This window comes from Myodes glareolus, chromosome 27, assembly GCF_982192425.1.
Source record: "Myodes glareolus chromosome 27, mMyoGla1.1, whole genome shotgun sequence".
NCBI classification, from domain to species: domain Eukaryota; kingdom Metazoa; phylum Chordata; class Mammalia; order Rodentia; family Cricetidae; genus Myodes; species Myodes glareolus.
This window is the reverse complement of record NC_142052.1, coordinates 30479839-30507338: the sequence shown is the minus strand read 5'-3', so window position 1 is coordinate 30507338 and position 27500 is coordinate 30479839. Positions and strand designations below refer to the sequence as shown.

General features: G+C 37.5%; 1 protein-coding gene across 1 annotated transcript in view; it reads right to left on the bottom strand.

Moving 5' to 3' along the window:
• Positions 1-1013: 1013 nt before the first annotated feature.
• LOC148117655 (uncharacterized) overlaps positions 1014-27500 on the bottom strand; it is a 51799-nt gene continuing 25312 nt past the window's right edge. The window contains exons 2-4 of the mRNA XM_087902253.1: positions 4391-4517; positions 4135-4195; positions 1014-3386 (exon numbers count right to left, since the gene is read on the bottom strand). Of these exons, the coding sequence (XP_087758379.1) occupies positions 1166-3386; positions 4135-4195; positions 4391-4517 (2409 nt within the window). The 3' untranslated portion in view covers positions 1014-1165. The remainder of the gene's footprint in view (positions 3387-4134; positions 4196-4390; positions 4518-27500) is intronic.

Genomic DNA, 27500 nt, shown 5'->3' with positions numbered 1-27500 from the left:
TATCCATTAGTTTTCTGGTTCAAACAAAATAAAGAGATATCACAGTGCATGAACAGATATTCACGCTTTCCATTTTTTTCTACAAAATAATTGATGATGCTTAACTGACTGTATGTCTGTTGAATTAAGAACTTTAAAAAATAAGTTATAATAAGTCCTCAGTTTCTTCCATAGGCCCAAATGATTAGGGTAATATGTATATGCTTTATCAGATTGATTACACACCAAAGTCTTACTCCTGTATGATGTACAAAACATTAAAACACTAAATTCACTTATAGTTTCACTATAGTATGATTTTTCATGGTTTTATGGAATACACATTAAATTAAAAGAGTTTTTTGCAAGATGGTTTATTTTATGTATTTGAAGATGATTGTGACGAAGGATTCACCACAGATTCCATTCACTGTTATCTCTCCAGTCTGTGTTCTTTTATGCATTTGAAGATGAATACGATGGGAAGACTTTCTTACACACATATACATTCATAAAGTTTCACTACACGTTGTGTTCTTTTAATACCATGAAGAGTACAGTGGTCTCCAAATGCCTAACCACATTGACTACATTCATCGTGGTTCTCTCTACTCTGTGATCTTTTGTATATTTGAAGATGACTCTGTTTTGCAAATGCCTTACCAAAATGATTACAATCATAGGGTTTCTCCCTAGAATGTGTTTTTTATGCAATTGAAGAGAACTGCAACTTGCAATGACCTTATCACACTCATTACATTCATAGGGTTTCCTTCTCTCCAGTATGTTTTCTTTTATGCAATTGAAGACTAGTTCGATATACAAAGGTCTTACCACATTGATTACATTCATAGGGTTTCTCACCAGTATGTGTTCTTTTATGCCTTTTCAGATTACTGTGAGCTGCAAAGGCCTTACCACAATGATTACATTCATAGGGTCTCTCTCCAGAATGTGTTCTTTTGTGCTTTTGAAGATTGCTGGGCTGGGCAAAGATTTTACCACATTGATTACATTCATAAAATTTCTCTCCAGGATGTGTTCTTTTATGCGATTGAAGATGACTGAGATGTGCAAAGGCCTTACCACAATGATTACATCCATAGAGTTTCTCTCCAGTATGTGTAATTTTATGCCTTTGAAGACTACACTGATGGGCAAACGCCTTACCATACTGATTATATTCTTAGGGTTTCTCTCCAGTATGTGTTCTTTTATGCATTTGAAGACTACTGTGTTGTGAAAAGGCCTTACCACATTTATTACACTCATAGGGTTTCTCTCCAGTATGTGTTCTTTGATGACTTTGAAGACTACTGTGTTGTGAAAAGGCCTTACCACATTGATTACATTCATAGGGTTTCTCTCCAGTATGTGTTCTTTTATGCAATTGAAGTTTACTGTGCTTGGCAAAGGCCTTACCACACTGATTACATTCATAGGGTTTCTCTCCAGTATGTGTTCTTTGATGCATTTGAAGACTACTCTGTTGGGAAAAGGCCTTACCACATTGATTACATTCATAGGGTTTCTCTCCAGTATGTGTTCTTTGATGACTTTGAAGATGACTGTGTTGGGAAAAGGCCTTACCACACTGATTACATTCATAGGGTTTCTCTCCAGTATGTGTTCTTTTATGCTTTTGAAGACTACTCTGGTGGGCAAAGGCCTTACCACATTGATTACACTCATAGGGTTTCTCTCCAGTATGTGTTCTTTGATGCATTTGAAGACTACTCTGTTGGGAAAAGGCCTTACCACATTGATTACATTCATAGGGTTTCTCTCCAGTATGTGTTCTTTGATGACATTGAAGATGACTGTGTTTTAAAAAGGCCTTACCACACTGATTACATTCATAGGGTTTCTCTCCAGTATGTCTTCTTTGATGATTTTGAAGACTACTCTGTTGTGAAAATGCCTTACCACATTGATTACATTCATAGGGTTTCTCTCCAGTATGTGTTCTTTTATGCAATTGAAGTTTACTGTGCTTGGCAAAGGCCTTACCACACTGATTACATTCATAGGGTTTCTCTCCAGTATGTGTCCTTTGATGCATTTGAAGACTACTCTGTTGGGAAAAGGCCTTACCACAATGATTACATTCATAGGGTTTCTCTCCAGTATGTGTTCTTTGATGACTTTGAAGATGACTGTGTTTTAAAAAGGCCTTACCACACTGATTACATTCATAGGGTTTCTCTCCAGTATGTGTTATTTTATGCAATCGAAGACTATTGTGGTAGGCAAAGGCCTTACCACATTGATTGCATTCATAGGATTTCTCTCCAGTATGTGTTCTTTTATGCATTTGAAGACTACTCTGTTGGGAAAAGGCCTTACCACATTGATTACATTCATAGGGTTTCTCTCCAGTATGTGTTCTTTGATGACTTTGAAGATGACTGTGTTGGGAAAAGGCCTTACCACACTGATTACATTCATAGGGTTTCTCTCCAGTATGTGTTCTTTTATGCAATCGAAGACTATTGTGGTAGGCAAAGGCCTTACCACATTGATTACATTCATAGGGTTTCTCTCCAGTATGTGTTCTTTTATGCAATTGAAGATGAATGTGTTGGGCAAAGGTCTTACCACATTGATTACATTCATAGGGTTTCTCTCCAGTATGTGTTCTTTGATGCATTTGAAGACTACTCTGTTGGGAAAAGGCCTTACCACATTGATTACATTCATAGGGTTTCTCTCCAGTATGTGTTCTTTGATGACTTTGAAGATGACTGTGTTTTAAAAAGGCCTTACCACACTGATTACATTCATAGGGTTTCTCTCCAGTATGTGTTCTTTTATGCAATCGAAGACTATTGTGGTAGGCAAAGGCCTTACCACACTGATTACATTCATAGGGTTTCTCTCCAGTATGTGTTCTTTGATGCAATTGAAGACTATTGTGGTAGGCAAAGGCCTTACCACATTGATTGCATTCATAGGGTTTCTCTCCAGAATGTGTTCTTTTATGCAATTGAATTTTACTGTGTTTTGAAAAGGTCTTACCACACTGATTACATTCATAGGGTTTCTCTCCAGTATGTGTTCTTTTATGCTTTCGAAGATCACTGTTTTCATCAAGGTCCTTACCACATTGATTACATTCATAGGGTTTCTCTCCAGGATGTATTCTTTTATGACTTTGATGAGTTTCATAAAGAACAAAGTCTTTATCATCTTGACTGTATTCATAGGGTTTTTTCCCAGTGTGCTTTCTTTTAAGCACACTGTGATTACTGTGATAAGCAAAGGCTTTACCACACTGCTTACTTTTAGAGCATTTTTGCCCAATATGTGTTTTTTCATTCTGTAGAAGGTGAGTGTCATAATACAAGGCTTTAACACAGTGAGGATACATGGAAAGTTTCTTCTCAGCATTTGGATTCCTTTCAATCCTGCAACAATAAGTGGCACATTTAAAAGATTTACCTCATTCAAGACACTTTGAACCATATATCTAAATGAATTAATTTTATAACTTGATCCAATTATAAAAGGAATTAGGTATTAAGATTTCATAACTTTGTTTAAAATCATGTTTGCCTTTTAATTAATTGTCAGGTTACATCTAGGAATATGAGTATAATGATAAATTCCTTTGTCAAGGTTTACCTTTTCACATTTACAAGAACGTACAATATACTATTCACACTTTTGAAGAAAACTGAATACACTGAGAGATTTACCAACTTTACTGCATTCATAAATTTTACTATACTGTGAATCATATATATTTGCTAAGTGAACTAGGACATTGAGAAGTATTTGCACAAACCTAGAACTCATGTGGCATTTTTGTAATGTTTATATATTAATAATGATGTAGAAAACCATCAGTATTGTATACTTGAATCAAATTCAACAAGTATACTCTACATGGGAACGATTGCTGATCTTCTTCTTTTTCTCAAGTAGATGTATGTTAAATCTTTCCACATCCCTAAGATCATAAGCTTATATACACATAGGAAAGAAAGAATAATTCACAGATATGAAATTGAGGTATATGGATTTATGAGGATTTAATAACCATCTATGCAGTTAAAGCTGTGCTTATTGCATTGTTGCTTTTATTTAAAAGTTCTAGGAAAAATTACAATTTCATCAGAGGCATATTGTTATCAACTTGCACATGAAAATTACCTTGCATGTCTTCTAGAACATTGCCAATATTCTTCAGTGTTATGGTCTTCCCAAATGTAACCTAGAATACAGGACCAGAATATATGTCATATCATTTAACAATGTTCAACATTTAGCTTATTATCTTAAGTACACCTAAGAAATATGACTGCTTTATTCACCTCATTCTTCTTTCTAAATCAAATTGCAGAACAACACTTTTAACCAAGGAAAAGTTGTTTCCATACTTTGAAACATGAAGGAAATTCAATTTTACCTATAGAAATGAGGTTCATGTAGGTCTCCAGCATTACATCTTTATAGAGATTCTTCTGGGAAGGATTCAGCAAATCCCACTCTTTCTGAGTAAAGTTGATATACACATCATCATAGGTCACTGCCTTCTAAAATATACCACACATGTTAAATTGGAAAGCATGACAGTGATAAAGTTGGAAATGCATACTTCTTTCAGAGTATAGACATATGATTCTGGTGTTTCTTACTCTTATTCCATGACATAGACAGTCACTTATGAAGGAAATTGAGAAGCAAAGTAAACTCTGTCATTTCTGTACTCTTTATAAGGGATATCTCCTCTGAAGAGCAATGTCTATTGACAGGAAGAGACAACAATAAAGATCAACAGTATACAGTATGCATGAGAAAATTGTATGAAGAGTTACAGACCACAAAAAAAGTAATATGGACACACTGGGTGTATTGTGTCTTTAACCACAACACTCAGAAAACAGAGGTGGATATATTTGTCTCTAAGTTGAATGTCAGTCAAGCCTATGCAGTCAGGTCCAGGACAGGTAGAAGGACACATTAAGACACTGTCTCCATTGCAAAATCAGTGAAACAGACAAATGGAACAGAAAGAACTGAAAGACATTTATTGAAGTTCTTACATATAATTTTGCATTCATTCCAGTTCTATATTCATTTCCAGCTATCTAAGTGCCATAATTTAAACTGTAATTCCAATAACATTTTGTAGAATGGAATTTCATTTATAAAGCAGTTAAAATGGACAGATGAAAACACTAGAAATATAAATGTTGGTCATTAATAATCAACACAGGGCTGGTGAGAGCGTAGAGTATTTCAGAGTTCTTGCTGGTCTTGAGTGGCGGTGAGCACATTTTCCAGTACTTGCATGGGGATCACAAATTTCCATTGTTCCATGATCAGGAATTCTGAGATCTTTTGATCACCTTGATGACCAGGTACCCATGTAATGAATATCCATGCAGACATATAAAATTGTCATATTGATTTTACAAAAAAAATCAAGTCAAGAATAACAAACCATCCGAATTTCATGTACTTGAAATTAAGTGACTCAGAATGCTCAGGCAGTATTAATGTTATAAATACGTGACATCCTGGGAATCAGAGTGAAATCCTCCTTGAAATTTTAAAATTCAAGATACAAGTGAAGCTCAGCACAGCAGCATATATTTGTCATATAAATAACATGTATTCCATGGCTATCACCCTATAATATAAAAATGAATAGAGCCAGAAATGATGCCCCGCTTTACTTTCAGGAATTTGGAACCACACAGTAAGGGTTACTTAGACAAGCGAACAAAATAATTAAAGTAGCAGGTTGCCAAACTCTGTAAAAGCAACTGTTTCTGCTATATCTTATCTTTACTTATAGAATATAGGTAAGATATAGAATATATAGTTCAAGCCTATTATGATAGCAAAATCATTTCAGTATAAGTAAAAAATTGTCAAATTAATGACAAACACAAAACAGTAGATATAAATGTCAGGAAATAGTTGAGGGTATTGAGACTCACCACATACAGTGAGGAATTTCATCTAGACAGGCTTCTCCTACTAAAGATTCACACTTGTCTGCATTTATCTTTATTGCATACCTATAATTGTTTACTATCCAGGGATGCTATTTAAAATTCTAAGCACTTCTTAAAAATGTAAGCTGCATCATTGCTAAGGGAAATACAGCAGAGCCTGCTTTCCCCACAGAGTCCAGCATGGCAGAGCTGCTTGCTGCATATAAGCTGTATGCACTGCCTTACTTCCAGGCACACAGCCAGTACATGCAACCAATATGCAAGCTTCAGCATGCTCCTCACAAACCCCATCCAAATACCTGGTCTCATGAAAGAGCTAGAACTCATACTAGCAGCACGATCCAGAAATTCTACATGTCAAAATGGTGCATCTTTTTTTCCTGCTGCTGCTGCTGCTGCTGAGTCAGGAAAACCTCTCTTAAAGGAGGTGTGGCATGCCATCAGCAAAGAGCAAAACGCTGTGTTAAACCTCTCTTTGTTTTTTTTCCTGGAATTCCTTTTCAAGCCCTCTCAGGTTTTACATGGATTTAGTTGGCTATGTGGCTACCAATTTGTTCCAAAAAAAGGGCCACTTGTCCTTCCCAGTCACCCAGCTAGCTTAGATCCAAAAATAATTACACAGAAACTATTAATTACAACTCTGCTGGACCCATTAGCTCTAACTTCTTATTGGCTAACACATACTAATATAACCCATCTCCATTAATCTGTATATCACCATGAGGTCATGGCCTACCAATAAATCATGTCTAGTATCTTCATCTAATGGTTTGGAAAGTCAGATATTTTCCCTTGAATGCTGGCACTTTCCTGGGTCAAGTCACTTGTTTTGGTGTACTGCCTTGTCAAGGTCTACCTGCCGCTTTTGTGATTTTGATATGCCTGTTATCATTTTCCTTGCCTATTTGTTTTCCACCTATGTCTGTAAAAACTGGAAACCTCACGGAGATCTGCCCTTACTCTTACTATTCTTTTTCTTCTCCTCACTATTTCAACATCTTCCACTTACTCTCCTTTCTTCTGCCTACTCTTCTCCTTATTCTTTCTCTTCTATGTGCTCCCTTCATTTCATTTTTTCCTCTTGCATGAAAAATAAAGAAGACACAGAAGTAATGTACTTAAGCTTAATTGTACATTCAGATCCTCCCCTCCTGTAGATATCCATTTCGGGGCTCTATGGGGGTACTGAGGCTGGTAATCAAGGCCCCCTAATAGAGACAGAAATGACACCCCCACCTTTTCTCTTCTATTGTCCTTCCAGCAGATGGTGTGACACAAATTAAAGGTGTGCCTTACAGCTTCAAGTTCTAAAAGAAGAGTCATCCTGTCTGCTTGAGTTTTGAAATCCTCCTCAACTGAAGTCACCTTTTCATCATATTTGCATGGAATACAAGGATCTCTATACACCTTTCCCATTTCTAGAGATCATCCACATTCTCCTTCCTCAGATTTCTTGTCTCACTAATTTTCTAATCATGCCTTTTACTAATCCCTGACTATCCAGCCAACCCACTGAATAGAGTCCATCAGTCAGGGAATTGCTAGTTGCACATTAGGTCAATTCTCCTTCCAAATAAACTGTATGAAAATGTCTTCTTTTTGAACTTCTGCCCACTGTGACGATTTCCCTTTACAAGATTCTTTCAGTGTTGTCCCAGTAAGGGGTTGCAATCCTGCAGCTGTCTAATTCTGGTTGGTTCCAGCATGATGTATAGAGCCATCAGCCAGGCCCTAGGCTTCTCTTCCATATTCAGCCAATCATATGGAATAGGCTATAGGTGTGTGTTTAACAGCAGAAGGCATTGTAACAGGAGTAGAAATGATTGCCATCTGGCCACTTCTTCATGTAGCTTCCTTGTGCCTTTGCCTCTGCTTGGTTCTGATCTCTTATATACCACTTGCATTTGATAAAAGATTGCAGGTGTACATGCCCTACTTTCTAACTTGATGGATCTGATAATACCTAGCTCATGATGGGCATTATAGGTCACATGTTAAGGTGTTTACCCACTGTCAAATATTCAGTTTCTCCCAGAGACTGGAATTAATGGCATGTGCTCATGTTTGACTATATTTATTTTTGAAAGTGATTATTTGGGCGGCAGTAGCAGACACTTGCAATGCATTTAAGAGATCCTTTATTGCTCCAGTTTTCCAGTGATCCTTTTCTTGTAACTCAGTTTTCTTCTTTTCCTGTGTGTGTGTATGTGTGTGTGTGTGTGTGTGTGTATGTGTGTGTATGTATGTATGTATGTATGTAGACTATGGATCAAAGACCATAAATTGCAGTGATCTTCCTGCCTCTGTGTCAAGATTACTGGTACTAAAAGAATGTACTACCACAATGTCCAAGGATGCCTAGTCAGGGTCAGAAACCTAATGTTGATTAAAAAGTAAATTTCTCCTCCATTTGACATAATTAGTCTTAGGAAGGGATCAGCTCCCTAACGGTTTATCCAATGAAAAGTAGTCAGTCCATTATTCTTACATACACAACCAACAAAAATGGAAGCAGTGAATTGTATTCATGTATCAGTATACTTATTCACCCACACATAACAAGGATGAAGTTGTAAGAGATTTGTGGCAAGGATGAAATGAACAAATAAACCTCAAAAGTAATGTAACTTCTTTTTTTTTAATTTTTTTAAATTTTTTTGTAACTTCTTTTAATTAACATTTTTGGGGCTTAATTTAAATTAAAAAGAGCAGCTAGATAGTTGGCTCAGCAATTAGAGAACTGGGTGCTATTACAGAGGACTCTGATTGCATTCCTGGACCCTGCACGCTAGTTCACCATCTGTTCTAAATCCAGTCCCAGGTATCTCATCCCTTCTTCTGCCCTCTATAGGTACTGTGCACAGGCATATTCACGAAAAACACCATATAACTAAATAATTTTAAGGTTAAAAAAAATAAAGCATGAAATTCTCTACAGTAATGTCACAACCCTGAGGAAAGCAACAAACCAGGTCTAGTTAAAATGGACTCCTTGTCTTCTATGGAAGCAGCTGGGGCCTTCTGCATTGCCACCCTGCACAGAGCAAAAGCAGCTTTGTTCTGAGATTAATAGAGATCACCATAACCATTCTTTCAGAAGCACTGTATAGAGGGCTGTTAGGTGAGTGACTTTTACTTGAAGTTTTCTGACTTTGTGTTCTCCATCTTTTGTATCTGTGAGAATTATGGTTTTGGTACAGTTATCTTTTAGATCAAACATCAAGATTAACAATCAACTTTTCACAGTGTCATCTACTTGATTTTCAACTAAGACCTTATGGTATCATATGAACGTGCCAGAGGCATTTCTTTCCATCATTCGTCTAACTCACCTATGTTCCTACATGACTTTGAGGTAAGAATGTCCCTATTATCTGTTTTTACATTGTATTCACGTTCGGTAGTGGATTTATTAACTGAGCATGCTTAAGAAAAAGGAAAACATTCTCTGAGGAAGTTCAGACATCCTAAGTAAAATCCCCATTATTCCTTTGTTAACAAAAACACACTGGTTTGAAAATTACTGCTGTGCACTTTGTGCCTCCTGCAAGCAATAATTTTTGTCTTGGCTGTTGTGATGCTATTTTTGGTAGTCACACTGACTACCTCTGGCATTAACTAATACACAATTAATTAATTATATCTGAAAGAGATTTTACTTAAATGTTTTGAAATGGGAAAATCCTCATGGTGGCATACAGATTAGTAGGTATGGGTTAGTCAAGATGTGAGAGTTAGCCAGTAAGAGGCTAGAACTAATGGACCAGGCACTGTTTAAATGAATACAGTTTCCATGTAATTATTTTGGGTGTAAACTAGCCAGGGAGCCACCAGGAACACAGCCCACCATTCCTTTTTGCAACAGCTTTCTAGACAAAAAGGCAGAAATGTTACTGAAGTTCTTAGCAATTCCATCATTGACAGGAGACCAAAAACATCAAAAATACTTTAGGAGCTATGACCTTTGTTGCTAAGTGATTCTGGGGTCCTTAGGAAGCAGGAAAGTTTAAAGTGGTACTGATGGCCTGTAAAGAGAAAAGAACCCTTCATTAATCTCTATTCTAGGTGCAGACCTATCATTTCAATGTGGCTATGTCAAACCCCTGGCAAAGGAATCTAGTCTGTGGAGATCAAGAAATGGCAACTTATCTATTAGAAATAATTGTTAAACTAATTTCACATTAGCAACCACAACTAGAAACAAGCTAGAAAATTTTAAGCTTCCTTCCTGCTTTCTGAACTGTGACTATGATTTCTTGAAATACGTGGACAGTAAACTCTGGGCCCCTCAATATTAGCAGCTACTCTATAGGAGGATCAGAGATCAAATGACTCAGACAGCACAATGCCTCCAGTTCTGCCCTCCCAGTCCAGCACACAGGGCCCTAGTTTAGAAAGTTTGTATTTAGTACACAATATTCCACTCTCCTAGAGCACACACTGTTCCTCATCCAAAGTACAGGGTCCTTTGCGTGCACATTCCATTGCACACTCACTTTCCAGTTCAGCCATCCCATTGCCCCAGAGATGGGAAATCCTAAAGACACAGGTCACATTCATAATGTAATCACTGTTCCTGTGTAACTGTGGTTACTTTGTAACTGTTGATAAAGAAAAACAGACCATGAATTAGAAAACAATCAAGATCATGTTAGGGCTTGGAGGGAGCAAAGACAATGTGAATATGATGTAGTTTTAATCTCAAAAATTATTTTGAAAAGTTGAAACAGGCTTTATGGCCATGTGCTCCAGAGACTAAGGATTTGTAGTACAGCACAATTAATACTTCTCACGTATTTTCCCTAAAGATGAATATCTTAATCCAGAAAAGTAACAGTCCTGTTAAGCAGTGCCACATTTTACCCAGATCATCTAGTTTGGATGAACTATTGTAAATACAGCAATTAGGTTTGAAGATAAGGTCAGACCCATACCCAGATTGGCATTGTCTGTGGACTGCAAACAATGGTCAATCAGGACAGTCATACAGCATCACAATTAACTGCTGATTCCACATAAGTAATTTCTGTTGAAGGAGGAAAGCTCTCACCCTCAGGCCAACCTCTCACTTCCTGCACTGTAACTGCACTGTAACAAAGTTGGTCAATGAGTTCAATTCCTATACCAATCCCTCTTCATTTCCAAGTCCCCAACAAAAGCCAGAAAGACCAGCAGACACTTATTTACTGCCCTATTTTTCTTTCTCACTGACTAGTAAAGGACAAACCTGGAAGGAGTTGGAGGACTCTCTTTGCACAACAGAGCAACAGAGGCAGGATTAGGTGTTCAAAATAATTCTCAATTACGTAGCATGAGGCAAGCCTAAAGTATAGGAGACATTGCTCTACACAGGAATCAATATAATTTGAAAGAAATGAAATGAAACTATCAATGACTTAGAGACATTGAAGAACAGAAACAAATAAAGATAAGAGCAATACACTTAAAGAAAGTATTTGAAACTGATACCAAAATGTGATTTTTAAAGTGATGATAATAATGCAGTTTTAGCTGGGCAGTGGTAGCACGTGCCTTTAATCCCAGCACTTGGGAGGCAAAAGCAGGTGGATCTTTGTGAAGTCTGAGGCCAGCCTGATCTACAAGAGCTAGTTCCAGGACAGGCTCCAAAGCTACAGAGAAACCCTGTCTCAAGACACCAAAAAAATGCACTTGTAAGATTAAATAAAATTTTCTATATTGACTTTAAGGAAGAGTAGGCCCTTCCCTAGGAGAGGGGATGTAATTAACAAGAGATAGATTGATGGTGCCCATATACATATGTTGAATGCTGAGATCTGTAACCTAACACATAGAGTTAGTCAATGCCCTGTTTTTCAAATCTCTGAGCTGACATAACTCTGCCAAGCAAGATCGATCATATGTCTTACCAAAAGCAATCTACAGATTCAATACAATGCCTATCAAAGTCCCATCAAAATTCTTCAAAGACTTTGAAAGAATAGTACTCAAATTCATATGCAAAAACCATAAAACCCAAGATAGTCAAAACAATCCGACACAATAAAAGAACTTCTGGAAGCATCACAATTCCTGACTTCAACCTTTACTACAGAGCTACAGTACTGAAAACAGCCTCGTATTGGCATAAGAACAGACAGGAGGACCAATGGAAGGAAAAAGACGACCCAGATATCAATCCACATATCTTTGAATATCTGATATTTGACAAGGAAGCAAAAAGTTTCAAATGGAAAAATGGAAGCATATTAAACTAATCGTGCTGGCATAACTGGATATCAACAAGTAGAAATATTAAAATAGACTGATATCTATCACCATGCACAAAACTCAAGTCCAAATTGATCAAAGACCTCAACATAAAGCCAGCCACACTGAAACTTATAGAAGAGAAAGTGGGAAGTATACTTGAAGGCATTGGCACAGGAGACCACTTCCTAAATATAACCCCAGCAGCACAGACACTGAGAGATACAATCAATAAATGGTACCTCCTGAAACTAAAAAGTTTCTGTAAAGCAAAAGAAAAACAATAACCTATAGAATAGTAGAAGATCATCACTAACCCCACATTAGACAGAGGTCTGATCTCCAAAATATACAAAGAACTCAAGAAATTGGACACCAAAAGGACACATAATCCAATAAAAAATGGAGTAAAGACCTAATCAGAGAACTCTCAAGAGGAATCTAAACAGGCTGAAAGACACTTAAGGAAATGTTCAATATCCTTAGTCGTCAGAGAAATGCAAATCAAAACAACTCTAAAATTCCATCTAACACCTGTAAGAATGGCCAAGGTCAAAAACACTGAAGACAACTTATGCTGGAGAGGTTGTGGGGAAAGGGGAACACTCCTCATTGCTGGTGGGAAAGCAAGCTGGTGCAGTCGCTTTGGATGTCAGTGTGGCAATTTCTCAGAAAATTAGGAAACAACCTTTCTTAAGACCCAGTAATACTACTTTTGGGTATATAACCAAAGGATGCTCAATCGTGATACAAGGACATGTGCTCAACTATGTTCATAGCAGCTTTGTTTGTCATAGTGAGAACCTGGGAATAACCTAAATGCCACTCAACTGAAGAATGGATAAGAAAAATGTGGTACATTTACACAATGGAGTGCTACACAGAAGAAAAAATAATGACATCTTGAATTTTGCAGGACAATGGGTGGAATTAAAAAACACTATTTTAAGTGAGGTAACCCAGACACGGAAAGATAATTATCACATGTACTCACTCATAAGTGGTTTTTAAGCATAAAGCAAACAAAGCCAGCCTACAAACCACAATTCCAGATATTAGACAAAAATGAGGATGCTAAGAGGGACTTAGAGTTCTAATCTACATGAGAAGTAGAAAGTATAAAAAGACAAGATCCTCTGAGTAAATTGAGTGCATGGGGACCTTGGGAGAGTGTTGAAGAGGGGAGTGGAGAGGCAGGGAGTGAAGCAAAGAAAATTGTAGAGCTCAGTAAATATAAAAAAAAAAGTCAATCATCTATGCAGAGGATAGTTGCCTAATTGCAAATTCAATGTTCCTTGACTCAAGATAACCTTCCTAATCTGGACACCCACACAATCTGGTCTGTGTTCATTCACATGACATTAATTTACACATGCTGGGCAATAACAAACCACTCCTGCTACCACAATCAGGCCATTTTCATAGCGGTGGCTCCAACAGCTGATTGCATATGCTGTGCCCCTTGCAGTGTACACAATAATTTATTCTTCCTATTGTGGTCTGAGAACAGAAGAAATGCTCCATATGTAAATCCTTTTCCTGCAACTGCATTGGGCAGTCAATTACATGGCTCAAATGCATTATTTTATATTATTTTATTTTATTTTATTTTTTTGAGACAGGGATTCTCTGTAGCTTTGGTGCCTGTCCTGGAACTAGCTCTTGTAGACCAGGCTGGCTTCATACTCACAGAGATCTGCCTACCTCTGCCTCTCAAGTGCTTGGATTAAAGGCATGCACCACCACTGCCCGCAAATACATAATTTTAAAACTGTGAATTGGTACAGTCGTTTAAGAACTTTGAAGGTGTAATATAGAGGACACGCAAGGTCACTGTCCAGAAAAGCAACTGACAGGGACCAAGGCCACGTGAGTCAACAGAAGTTGTCTCAGACACAATATTTCTATCAGGATGGAAATGCAGCTCTTCTAGAATTAATACACATTTCCACTGAGAAATCACATCACATACTTAGAGGATTAATAAAGAAAAGTTTCTTTAATGATGTCATGAATTGATCTCTGTCCAATGCTCAAGGGGAGCTAGGTTAGATAGGTTTTGCATTCAATATATGCTGTTATCGATAAGTATCCCTTAGGATAATGGTCCAGATTATACTCTGAACAATTGAAATAGAAACAGGCAACTTACCAGTCTAAATATTTAGGCCAAAACATTCTCAGAATACTTTCTTAGGTATGCCAGTGACCTGTGACAGCAAGTCATTCTTCACTGACAGGGTTCTAAGGTGAAGATCACAAGGGAGGAAAAGGCTGGACTGGACAAGTACAAGGTAAAGAAGATAGGGTGGGGAGGTGTGGCAGAAGATAAGTCCCATACCTAGTAAGCTTCTTAAGAAAAATAGCTTCTTAGCCTAGCACTCGTGGGACATGCCTTTAATCCCCACCAGCAGATTTCTGTAAATTCAAGGCCGGCCTTGTCTACCAGATCTAGTTCCAGGACAGGCTCCAACGCTAAAGAGAAACCCTGTCTTGAAAAACCAAAGGAAAAAAAAAGGAAAAAGAAAAAAGAAAAAAAGCATCTTGTCAGGTGATGGTGGCATATGCCTTTAATCCCAAGACACAGGGAGAAAAGCCCTTTGCCTCTCTGTGAGTTCAAGGCCAGCCTGGTCTACTACTTCCTATGGGGGAAATGAAAGAATTATATGAAGTCAGCAGAAACTATCATACAATGAGGCAAATATAGAAAGAGGATAGACTAACAATTCTATGCAAAGGGTATATAGGGTATTTCAAAATCTTTGCTATGTACAGAGCGGCCTTGGTACTGATAACCATAGCTCCATATGGTGGGAAGGGATGGGTTGTCAAGATCTGAAGCAACCCCTCCACAAAAGCCTGGCCACCAGATCATTATGGGCTCTCCAATACATATTCCTGATTTTAGAGAAGGAGCTCTGTTTTACTATCAATACATCAGGTCCTTAGGGAAACTCACAAGGCTTAGGTCCCAGGCTGTTACTAGATCTGCAGGAGTGTCCCTCCTCCCTGCCTGAAGTCCTAAATGAAAGTCTTGATTGATCAGGTGAGTCTGTCCACAACAGTGTTTTACATTTCCAATATATGTCATCTGCTGTTCATATTGCTCATCTGACAGAACTATGCTTTTCTCAAAAAATAAAAACCTGAAACTTTATGGCATGCCAGGCCTTAAGGTTGGTTGTGACCCTGTAATGCCTCTTTTAGAGGCTTGTTAAGAGGTGTGTTCATTGATATTTCAATGGGCCTAGTGATTTTTTTTTGAGACAGGATTTCTCTGTAGCTTTGTGGCCTGTCCTGGAACTCACTTTTGAGGTCAGGCTGGCCTTGAGCTCACAGAAATCCACCTGCCTCTTCCTCAACTGTGCTGGAATTAAAGGCGTGCACCACCACCACCTAGCAGTGTGTTTTTATTTTTAAATCAGTGATGGCTTCTTTGAAATGGTTTACAGTCAAATATCTGGACAATCCTGGTAAACAATGTATACCTGGGCATTCTAATCTCTACCAGCCCTAATTAGCATATGCTTACATTTTGAGTGTTTTAGACGCAGTTCTCCCTCTGCTAAATTCTACTTTGTGAGGCTGAATTATTTTTTAACATTGGTAAATGTATTGTATTACCAATTCTACTCTTCTACATTATAGTACAGTAGTGGAGAGCTACACGACATGTGAGATGCCTTTGACAACCTGCACGAATTAAAATATCAATTCAGATTATATTTATAGCTTAAATGCAAAGTGCTAGATATCGAGAAGATATTGGAGAAACTTAGCTTCTCTGAGTTTGGCAACTCGTTTCCATGAATACATCAACCCTGGTGAAGTTGACTAGGAAGGTGTTTGTACACATAGCTTCCTGCTCCCAATACTCCAAGCAGATGAAGCCACAGAACAAAGTTATTCAGAGGCCTGCCCCTAGGCCCATGAGATAGCAGTGACCATGAGGGAATTCACAGGGAATTCACAATGCGGGGAATATGGCGGCAGGTTTCCACCCAGACCCATGGAGGTAAAACCATGGTGTCTTCGGCACCTCGCTCTCTGCTCCTCCCCATCAGGAGGCAGCATTCCCTTACTCACCATGTTGTGGTTCTCCATTTTTCCAAAGTTCTAGCTCATCATCTCTCTGCAACAGCAACTGCACCTGAGAACAGGAATCCACTGGTGCCAACTCCTCTTCAAAGTCAAGACTGAAGGTGGCTGCCAGGAAGAGACCTGCACTGCTTCTGACTGGCAGGTCACCTGGAGTGCATGATTGGCTAGTGAGTCCTGAGTGGCAAGAGCACCTACCATAGGGCTATAGTGTGCTTAAAGAGACAGAATACTGGTTCCTGTCTATTCCATTTGCCCCAACAGAGAACTTCTCCAGATCTGAGAATATATACATTTCAATAGCACTTGGCCCTGGCTACAAAAGCAATCAATATCATCTTCTTGCGCTCCGTAGGAATTTTCCCTTTTTCTTCCAGCACACCATATGACTTGTGGGGTGCACTGTGCTAGGTGGGTGGAGTAATTTTCCTGTCCCACAGATGTAAGGATGCCTAGAATACTAACAACTAAGGAGACTTTTAAAGTTACAAATGAAATATTTGTTCTGTGGCTTCACTCTGAGGTCAGATGAACTGAAGGAACTTTTTACATGGTTTTCACAGGGATTTTACACAACAGGAAAGAGAAAAGCAGGAGCCAGGTCTCAATGAAATGATTGGTCTTTCCTCTATCAGAAAGCTGGATGATGGCTCCATTGTTTTATGGGTTTGATTCCTTAAATTTGAAGCAAACTCTAGGCAAAGAATAATAATAAAAAGAATAGTGTTCATGAAAATTTGAATATGTAGAGAATAATGGAGCTTGAAAGAATGTCTTCATGAGCACTATTGTTAGCCAGCACATCTTCCTCCATAGTCAGGTGAATAAAATATACAGCTGCAGTATTCAAGATTCTCTACATGAACACGACAGGTAGAATGAATCTTACCATGGATGTAAAAAGTTGGCTTATTAGGATGTCTCACAAGCTGTGGTCCAGGTAACTTAAGACTAGCTACCAACCAATGGCAATTGAAGAATCCAATAGCTTGCTTCTCAGCCTTTTGTCTAAGGTCTAGTGAAGAATCCAGTAGTCGTTCTGCCAACAAGGCTCTGTGACTCAGCTGGGTTTAAGTATACACCAAAATTACAATGAAGTAGGCTCTAATGCTAGTAAAGCAATGAGCTCGGTAGCCAGAGCCAGAGCACAGAGGCAGAAAAAGTCTGTTATTCTTCAAAATACTTTATATGTGACTGCTGCTACCAGAATGTAAGATGCTGATTAAAGTTGGGTTATGGTCTTTGTTTGATTCAGGATTTTTTTTTTTTGGTGACTTCAAGACAGGAATTTTCTGTATAGTTGTAGAACTCATTTTGTAGGCCAGACTGGTCTCAAACACAGAAAATCCCACAACATCTGCTCATGAGTAATGGTGTTAAGACTGTGCACAGACACGGGCTGTAGAGAAGGCTCACTGGTTAAGTGTGCACAAACAGCAAGCAGTTTAAGGTGGGTCCTATCATCTCAAATTATACAGATTAATGGAGAATTTTCCCATTTCAAAACCTTTAAGTAAAATCTCTCTCAGGTGTAACCAATTCTTTGTGTATCAGATGATCTCAGAGGTAGTCAGTTTTATCTATTAAAAATAGCCAGCCATTTCAACAGCCAAAACAGAAGAAATGAGAAAAAATTCTTGCCTGCAGGAGGCACAAAAAGCGTGAGAGTTGTTTTCAAAACAGTGTTTTTTCTCAACAAATGAAGCATGGAGATTTTACGTAGGGAGTTGAACATGTTCATGCAATGTTCTCCCTTTCCTTAAGCATACCCAGTTAACAAATTCACTTCTAACCACAATCACAATGTAAAAGCAGAGACATTTAGGGACATTCTCACCTCAAAATCATGTGGGAACAAATGTAAATTAGACAAATGGTGGAAAGAAATGCTGCTGTCATGTTCATACTATATGATAAAGTCTTGCTTGAAAATCAAGTAGATGACACTGTGAACATTTGATTATCAGTCTTGATGCTGATTCTAAAAGACATGTTTACCTACAGCATAATTTTCACAAACACAAAAAAATAGAGAACACAAAACCAGAAAATTTCAAGGAAAAGTCACCTAATAGCCCTATGGAATTACCTACAGTGCTTCTGGAGGAAGAGTTATGATGATCTCTATTAATCTCAGAGAAAGTTGTTTTTGGTCTGAACAGTATGACTAGGCAGAAGGCCACAGCTGCTACATAGTCTACAAACAAAACAATCACACAACCCAATATTTGTAATTATCAGAAGTTTTAGATACCAGAAAGATATCCTCCAAGGGACATTGCCACTATTCTAAATTTATAATTATTTTTATTTGACATAATTATGTTATGTTTAGTCATAATTAGAATCCAATTACTGATATTAATTTGGAAATTAATAAGTTGATATGATTGTATGCCAAGTTGACAATGGATCGATCATGATAGTTGTCCTTGGTTGTCAACTTTATTATATTAGGAATGAACTACAATACAAAAATGGAGTGCAGAGTTCTGATCTGTTCCTTAAGGGAAAAAAACAACAGGCCAATGATCCTAATAGTAAGAATGGATGACACTCAGCTTTGATCTAGACCTTGAAGCTAGAAGGCACACCTTTAATTTGTGTCACACCTTCTGCTGAATGGACAATGGAAGAAGAAAGATGGGGTATTATTTCTCTCTACCAGGGGGATTGAGTATCAGCCTCAGTACCTGCAGAGTGCTTAGAATTGGATGTGTACAGCAGGCAAGGATCTGAGTGTAAAAGTTAACCTTAAGTATATTACCTCTGCATCTTCTTATTTTTCGTGCAAGGGGAAAGAAATGAAGTGAAGGGTAACAGAGAAGAAGAAGAAGAAAAAGGAGGAGGAGGAGGAGGAGAAGGAGGAAAATGGGAAGAGGAAGGGCAAGAGAAAGGGCAAGGGGAAGGGCAAGAGTAAGGGGAAAGGACTAAGAGGAAGGAAAAGGAGAAGAAGGGAGAGTAAGGGGAAGAAGTAGAAGTAGTGAGGAGAAGAAGTGTAAGTGTAAGGGCTGACCACCACAAGGTTTCTAGTTTTTACAGAGCTGGAATATTCCACAGGCAAAGACAATGATAACAGGCATGTCAGAATGACAAAAACAGGCAGGTAGAACCTGACAAAGCAGTACTCCTGAATAGGTGACCTGACCCAGGAAAGAGCCAGAATCCAAGGGGAAGTACCTGACAGTCCAAACCATTAGATAAAGTCAATAAACAGGCCTGAATCCTTGATTCACCCATTCTCCTTATCTAATCTCTTTGTGATAACTAGTTTTGGGAAGGCCCAGATTTGTTTATTTAGGAAAGGTGGGGCATGCTGCCTTACTGCTCAGTGCCTGCCTTCTATAGAAATTTCTAGGTGGGATTGACTAATGTAAATTTGACTGTTAGACAAAGGAATAAATAGTATCACTCTAAAGCCCCCTGATGTGGGGAAGCAAGGTCACACCATTGCCCTGCAGAAGTCACACTGCCAAGGTGTTTTGGGAAAAAAAATCCCATTTCAAAGGGAAGAATCATGGCTTCCAAAGTTAACACAGGTAAAACAGTGACTTTTCCAAAAGAGAAGTGTTCCCACAGCTCAGCACAATGGGTTGCTCCATGTGCAGGTGGATGTATACACTTCCTGTGGATATGCCTAGTCATCTGTCATAAGTTCATCCCCTGTATAGTCCTGTGTGCTCTAACATCTCTGAATTCCCACACCTTGTCAACAGGGGTATTCCTTCACTGTCATTAAAGTCTACATTGGGATTCCAGCATATACACTAAACAGCTGAGACTCCCAGTCCTGTGGCTCTGAGCTAGATTCTTGAATCTTTCATTCACTGAAAGCCATTTTTGGACTGCACTCTGAAAGTTATTCTAAAAAATTCCCATATGATCACAGATATATATATATATATATATATATATATATATATATATATATAGAGAGAGAGAGAGAGAGAGAGAGAGAGAGAGATAGATAGATAGATGAATGGAGAGAGATTTAGTCCATAAGTTCTATGACTCTAAAGAACCCTGAATAATAAACTGTGATGTTTCAGTCAATTAAATTTTTAAACTTTCAGTTTATAATTTTTCTATTTTTTACTCTAAATACATATCAGAAACACTTTTAGCAAAAAGTTTAGTATCACATTATAAATATATTAAAAGTAGTCGAAAATCAGGTGTTCATAGATTTGTGGGTTAATATCCGGGTCTTCTATTTTATTCCATAGGTCGACTTCTCTTTTCTTATGTCAATACCAAGCTGTTTTCAATACTGTAGCTCTGTAATAGAGTTTGACGTCAGGGATGGTAATGCTTCCAGAAGTTCCTTTATTGTATAAGATTGTTTTGGCTGTCCTGGGTTTTTTGTTTTTCCATATAAAATTGATTATTGTTCTCTCAAGGTCTGTGAAGAATTTTGATGGGATTTTGATGGGGATTGCATTGAATCTATAGATTGCCATTTTTACTATGTTAATTCTCCCAGTCCAAGAGAAAGGGCGGTCTTTCCATTTTCTGGTATCCTCCTCAATTTCGTTCTTCAAAGACTTAAAGTTCTTGTCAAATAGGTCTTTCACTTCCTTGGTTAGAGTTATCCCGAGATATTTTATGGTATTTGTGACTATCGTGAAAGGTGAAGTTTCTCTGATTTCCTTCCCTGCTACTTTATCCTTTGTGTATAGGAGGGCAACTAATTTTTTGGAGTTGATCTTTTACCCTGCCACATTACTAAAGGTGTTTATCAGCTGTAGGAGTTCTTCGGTAGAATTTTTGGTGTCACTAATGTACACTATCATATCATCTGCAAATAACGAGAATTTAACTTCTTCTTTTCCAATTTGAATCCCTTTGATCCCCTTATGTTGTCTTATTGCTATTGTTAGAACGTCAATCACTATATTGAAGAGGTATGGTGAGAATGGACAGCCTTGTCGTGTTCCTGATTTTAGTGGAATGCCTTTGAGTTTCTCTCCATTCAATTTGATGGTAGCTGTCAGCTTGCTGTAAATAGCTTTTATTATATTTAGGTATGGTCATTGTATCCCCAATCTCTCCAACACCTTTATTATAAAGGGGTGTTGAATTTTGCCAAATGCTTTTCCAGCATCTAATGAAAGGATCATATGGTTTTTTTCTTTGTTTATTTATATGATGGATTACATTGATAGATTTGCGTATGTTAAACCAGCCCTGCATCTCTGGGATGAAGCCTACTTTATCATAATGGATAATTTTTCTAATGTGTTCTTGGATTTGGTTTGCCAGTATTTTGTTGAGGATTTTTGTGTCGATGTTCATGAGTGAGATTGGCCTGTAATTCTCTTTCTTGGATGTGTCTTTGTGTGGTTTTGGTATCAGGGTAACTGTGGCTTAATAAAAAGAATTTGGCAATGACTCTCTTGTTTCTATATTGTGAAATACATTAAGGAGTATAGGTATTAGCTCTTTTTGGAAGTTCTGGTAGAATTCTGCATTGAAACCATCTGGTCCTGGGCTTTTTTTGGTAGGGAGGTTGTTGATAAAAGTTTGTATTTCTTCACTACTAGCAGGTCTATTTAGATTGTTCACCTGTTCTTCATTTAACTTTGGTAAATGGTACTTATCTAAAAACAAGTCCATTTCTTGTACATTTTCCAACTTTGTGGCATATAGGCTTTTTTAGTAAGATCTAATGATTCTCTGAATTTCCTCTGTGTCTGTGGTTATGTCCCCTTTAAATTTCTGATCTTATTAATTTGTGTGTTCTCTCTCTGCCATTTGATTAATTTGGATAGGGGTTTGTCAATCTTGTTTATTTTCTCCAAGAACCAACTTTTTGTTTCATTGATTCTTTGGATTGTTTTCTGTGTTTCCATTTTGTTGACTTCAATCCTCAGTTTGATTATTTCCAGTCTTCTATTCCTCCTGGGTGAGTCTGCTTTTTTTTTCCAGAGCATTCAGGTGTGCTGTTAAGTTTCCAATGTGTGCTTTCTACAGTTGTAGAGTCACCATTATGAAATTTGGTATGATTTAGATGGTTATGGGATTTTGTCTTTTCCCAACACGTATTGATCCATGCCATGTAATGAAGTCAGGCCACATTTCTGTATACAATGTGGGAAGGTTAATTGAACCAATTAATATGTAATTTCTAAGATGGTGCTCTCATATACATATATTTTCTAGCTTGCTCTTGTTGTTTTATCCATTAGCTATAACTGCATATTTCAGGTGACAGGTCTCAGCAACTAACATAACATATATGCACTGGGTAAAATTCTATATTATTAATGCCATTCCCTCTGCCAGGGAATGATTTTTTTTTTTTGCAAAGTCAGTTTAATTATGTGCTTTTTTTTAGTTATATTTGTTCTTTTTTAAAAAACAATTATGAGCTTCAGTTTTTAAATTTGAAGTCCTTTAAATTTATCCTTGTTCTAATTTCTTATTTCTTTCTGTTCCCCTTTGCTTCCAGGTCATTAAAATTTTCTTGTTTGCTTAAGTTATCCTGATTATTTATTTCTGTTTAGAGCAGTGTCTCCTGCTTGCCTTATACTAAACAGTTTGAGAATTCCATTGAACTAACAATCCTGCTTCTGCTGTCCAGTGCCAGAAGGAAAGACCTGCAACAGCTTCAAGGCTGGGCCTTATCTGGGTAGTGAGAAGGAAAAATAGACCCGTAAATGAGTGACGTCCTGTGTAAGAGTGGAGTTCAATGGCCAAATTTAAAGCATATGTAGTCCCACCAAAAAAGTATAGACAAGGAGTATAAAAAACTTCCCTCTTTTAAAAGTAGTGCATATTAGAAATAAGTAGTTAAATTGATTGATTGAAGTGTAATCTGAATTAGTATTATTAGTAAAATTCTAGAGTCAGATATTGGAGTAAAACTGACATAACACAGAAGTAACCAAGCAGCCACAATAAAAATAAGGAGTTAAGTTCATTGATTGAAGCATGATCCTAATTAGTATTACTAATAAAATTCCAGAGTCAAATATCGGGGGAAATCTGACAGAAAGACAAGCAATCCAGCAGCCAAATTCACTTGTTAGCTCTCCAAATCCTTGGACCAAATGGGAGATGAGATCCTGTCCCCACCCATCTTACCTTCCTGTGTTCATCAACCAAATGCTGGAATTAAAGGCATGAAAAACTTCCCGCCAGATCCTCTGGTCCGCTAGTGGTTACTCCTACCTCTAATCTCCAGGCAAGCTTTATTTGTTTGAAAAAACACAACTTATCATATAGTAATTGATAAATGTCTTGACTGTTCATTTCTCGAATCCTCAGACCAGGAAATCTAGATCCTGGAAAAAGAGTAGAACTTATTTTATGGAACCAAATTACTGTAGATACACTAATTTGAACAAATATAACTGGATAAAATGGTATCACTCTGCCTAAAAGAACTTTTATTTTACAGGTTTAAGATGAACATCCCAAGAGAAAATGACTGAAACTTGGTGTCCTCTATTATAAATCTTTCAACTTAGCACTATATGGCCATAAAGCCTATTTCAACTTTTTAAAATAATATTTGGGGATAACAATTGCCTAATTTCCATCTTCTTTATTCTTCTAAGCCTTTCCATAGACTCTGTATTGTTTCCTAATTCATGGCCTCTTTTTACTCTTAAAGCAATCACTGTTGAAATGTGACCTTTCTTGGGCAGCAGAATTTATGAGTTGTGATGCTGACAGAGACTTGCTTGCTCTGGACATTGGGCGTGTAATGAAATATGCACTCAAGAGGCACTGTATCTTGGAGAGGAACAGGAAGTGTACTGAGAGACTGAAAGAGTTCCTATTGAAATACAAATTTACTTGATGACAGTCTTGTCTTCCTCTAGGGTGAAAGGCCAAAGCTGGGAAGGCCTTTGCAGTGTAATCTTTGATCTCTGCCCATCTAGTAGGGGGACTGCTATTATCCCAAGGCCCAGCTGGGTGATTTTATGGGGCAAAATTGGGAGGTTGGGAGGTATATTTTGGGATTTTTCTAGATTTCTCCTCTTATGATGCTCTGGGGAAGTGTGAGGGAGATCATAAGTCATTCCATGGGAAGTGGAGGTACATTGCCTTCTGAATAGCAGGAGAAGGTTTGCTGAGTTGTCAGATATTCTGGGAGTTTGGTGGACCATATCATAGACAATGGTTCTGCTCATTCATGTGTTGACCTAGGCCATTCACCCAGGACTCTAAACATTCTTGAGTGTGTATTTGGAAAATGTAAAGAGACATAGAAAGAAGACTGCAGTATAGTATAGTATAGTATAGTATAGTACAGTACAGTACAGTACAGTATAGTATAGTGACAAAGAATACATTGTTATTTTCACCTAAAACATTCAACACTTGGTATGATTTAAATGAGAAAACAAACAATGAAAATAGTGAGTGATCCATAATTTAACAGGGAACCTGAGTGTGACATGAGATTGTGTAGTATCATGGGTAATAAATTCTGATATCAGTGAATTGGGATTACCCACAGATATCAACTAAAATTTAATAACAGCATATTGCATTGTTAGAGTTGATGTAAAATTACACATATTTAGTGTATTTATTTTGATACATTTGGATATTACCCCCAGGGGCCAGCACCATTACAACAGGGGGCACAGTAAAGTGTAACGCCCAGAAATTCTCTTGATAGCCAGGTGTTTATGTGTCTTCACAATATACAGAGTAGTACTCATAAAATGACATAAATTACTATAGATCCCAGCAATCACTTAAGTATATTTTCCATATTATTAAAATTAGAATTAAGAAGTATTGGATTCTCATGCTTATGGCAGTTATATTCATGGTGTTCTAAATATAAAAACAACCTAAATGTTCACTTCTAGAAAAAAAAGTGTTGTCTCATGAGGTCACTGTGCTAAAAAAATAAATGAGGACAATAACAATGGTCAAAAGCTCAGAAACTCATAAGGACTGTCACAGTTAGTACCGTGTCTATCATAAATAAAATGTAATTGCAGCTTAGGGTATGTCAACCCATCTATTTCTCCCATCCGTTTCTAGTCACAATTGTGCTCTCATAAATCATGTGGAAGTGAGAGCTTCAACAATAAAAAATGAGAATCTAAGGTAGCAATAAAAAATGAAGGACAAAGAATGAATCTAGGTGAGGCAATCACTGTTAAAGGATTATTTTAAAGTTCATTAAGTTAGTATGTGGAGGAAAAAAAATCAAGCTTTTTAAAGCAAGAATTGTTATGAGATGCAAATGTGCTATTATAGCATAAAATGCCAAAAATTGCTTTATTTTGTCAGTCTGAGAACTTTTGTCAATAGTCATACTACACACCAAAAGTAAAATTAAAGTGAAGAAATAGACTGCCTTGTTGTGTTTCAATTTAAATAATGACAATACATGGTAGTTTCTGATAGTTTATGCCCAGATGAATAAGCCTTCATTATTTCTAATCTGAACTATTTAGGAACTCTTTGTACAACAACAAATTGGTGACCATAAGGCTAGATTCCTCACTATTGCTGGGTCTCTCCAGACCCCTATCTAGTGAACAGTTATGTTTCCCTAACTGACAGCTCAAAATTACCACACAGGAGCTTTTATGATTTTAAGAATTGAAAATACTTAACCAAAAGATCATAATTATTACTAACCTGCTCTTACATTTATGTTAACCCATATTTCTTATTTAGTATCTCCCATTGGTAGAACATTCATCAGCATGGCACATTCATGTTGTGATCCCTCAGCCTCATGCCCAGCTTCTGGCCAGTCAGTGCTTTAATAAACTAATTTAAATGACTAATCATTTGAATATACAAGAGAATTTTTCCAACACAGACGTTACTTGGAAATGGGATTTGGCTTACCAAATATTCAAAACCTGGGTACTCATGAAACTGTGACATCATTTTAATGTAAACCCTACTCAATAGCTGGGAATTTCCAGGTTACAAATATAAATAGGTGTAAATAAACATTTAGAAAGCTATACAAGCAAAGTATTTGTATGTATATCTGTTTGTATGCTCCAGTGCATATCCGTGTGTGTATGTTTATGCATGAGTGTCTATACATATTTGTGGAGATATATGTATGTGTGCAATTTTGTGTTTGTCTGTGTGTGTGTATACCTGTGGAAGACAGAGAAGAAACTCTGATGTTATTCCTCTGATTTTCTCAAACTTATTTGTTATTTCTTTTGAAATATGATCTGTGATTGCTCTGTAACTTTCCAAGTAGGCTAGGTTATCTGGCCAATAAGCCCTAGGTACCCAATATTCTGTGTCATAGTACTATGTTAAACGTCCCTGTGACCATATTTGTTTTTCTTTTTCTTTTCAGCATGAATTCTGGGCCTTGAATTGAGTTCCTTAAGCTCACAAAACAAGCTCTGCTGTCTTCTCAGCCACACTCAATTCCAGGTTTTTTGTTCTCAGTGCTTGGTTTTAGTTTAATTTTTGAGAAAATACCATGTAACCTAGAGACTGGGCCCCCAAATGCTGTATAACATGTTTATGTGAAGTCCAGAGTTGATATGAAGGGTCTGTCTCAATCCGTCTCTCTCTCTCTCTCTCTCTCTCTCTCTCTCTCTCTCTCTCTCTCTGCTCTGACTCTCTCCCCTTTCTCTCTATGTATATACTGTTTTGAGACAGAATCCAGCACTGAAGCTTTCTGATTCTCCTACTCTGGCCAATCAACAAATCCCAGGGATCCTCTTTTCTACACCTTATCTTAGCTGGGATCGCAGGCATAGCCATCCATAACTACATTTTATTTGGCTACTGGGAATGCAAAATCAAGTACCCAATTTTTGCACACAAGACGTTAACACTCAAAGTCCCAAAGACATTTTCTAAAAAGCAGGTTATAAAAACAATGTGAACAGATGGTTAGATATTAGGTAAACAGACTGATATATGAGAAGACAAACATTAAATGCATATCAATTATGAAGTCTATATGTGCAGTTTAGGAGTTTATTGGCATTGTTACATTTTGAACATGAAATAACCCCATAGTTTATGTGCTTATTGACTGGTTTCCCAGATCGTAACACCATTTGAGGAATGTGGGATGATTATAATCTACTTGGAGGGAAAAGATCACTGGAGATATGCCTTGAAAGTTATACATTTCCCTGATCTTTTCTGTATTCTTTCCTGCTTTCTGGCCCCCAGGACATTAGAAAATTTCTCAACAACCTGATCCAGCCATTATGATTTTCTGTCCAAGGACAAAGAACTAAGCAATTGTGAACAGTT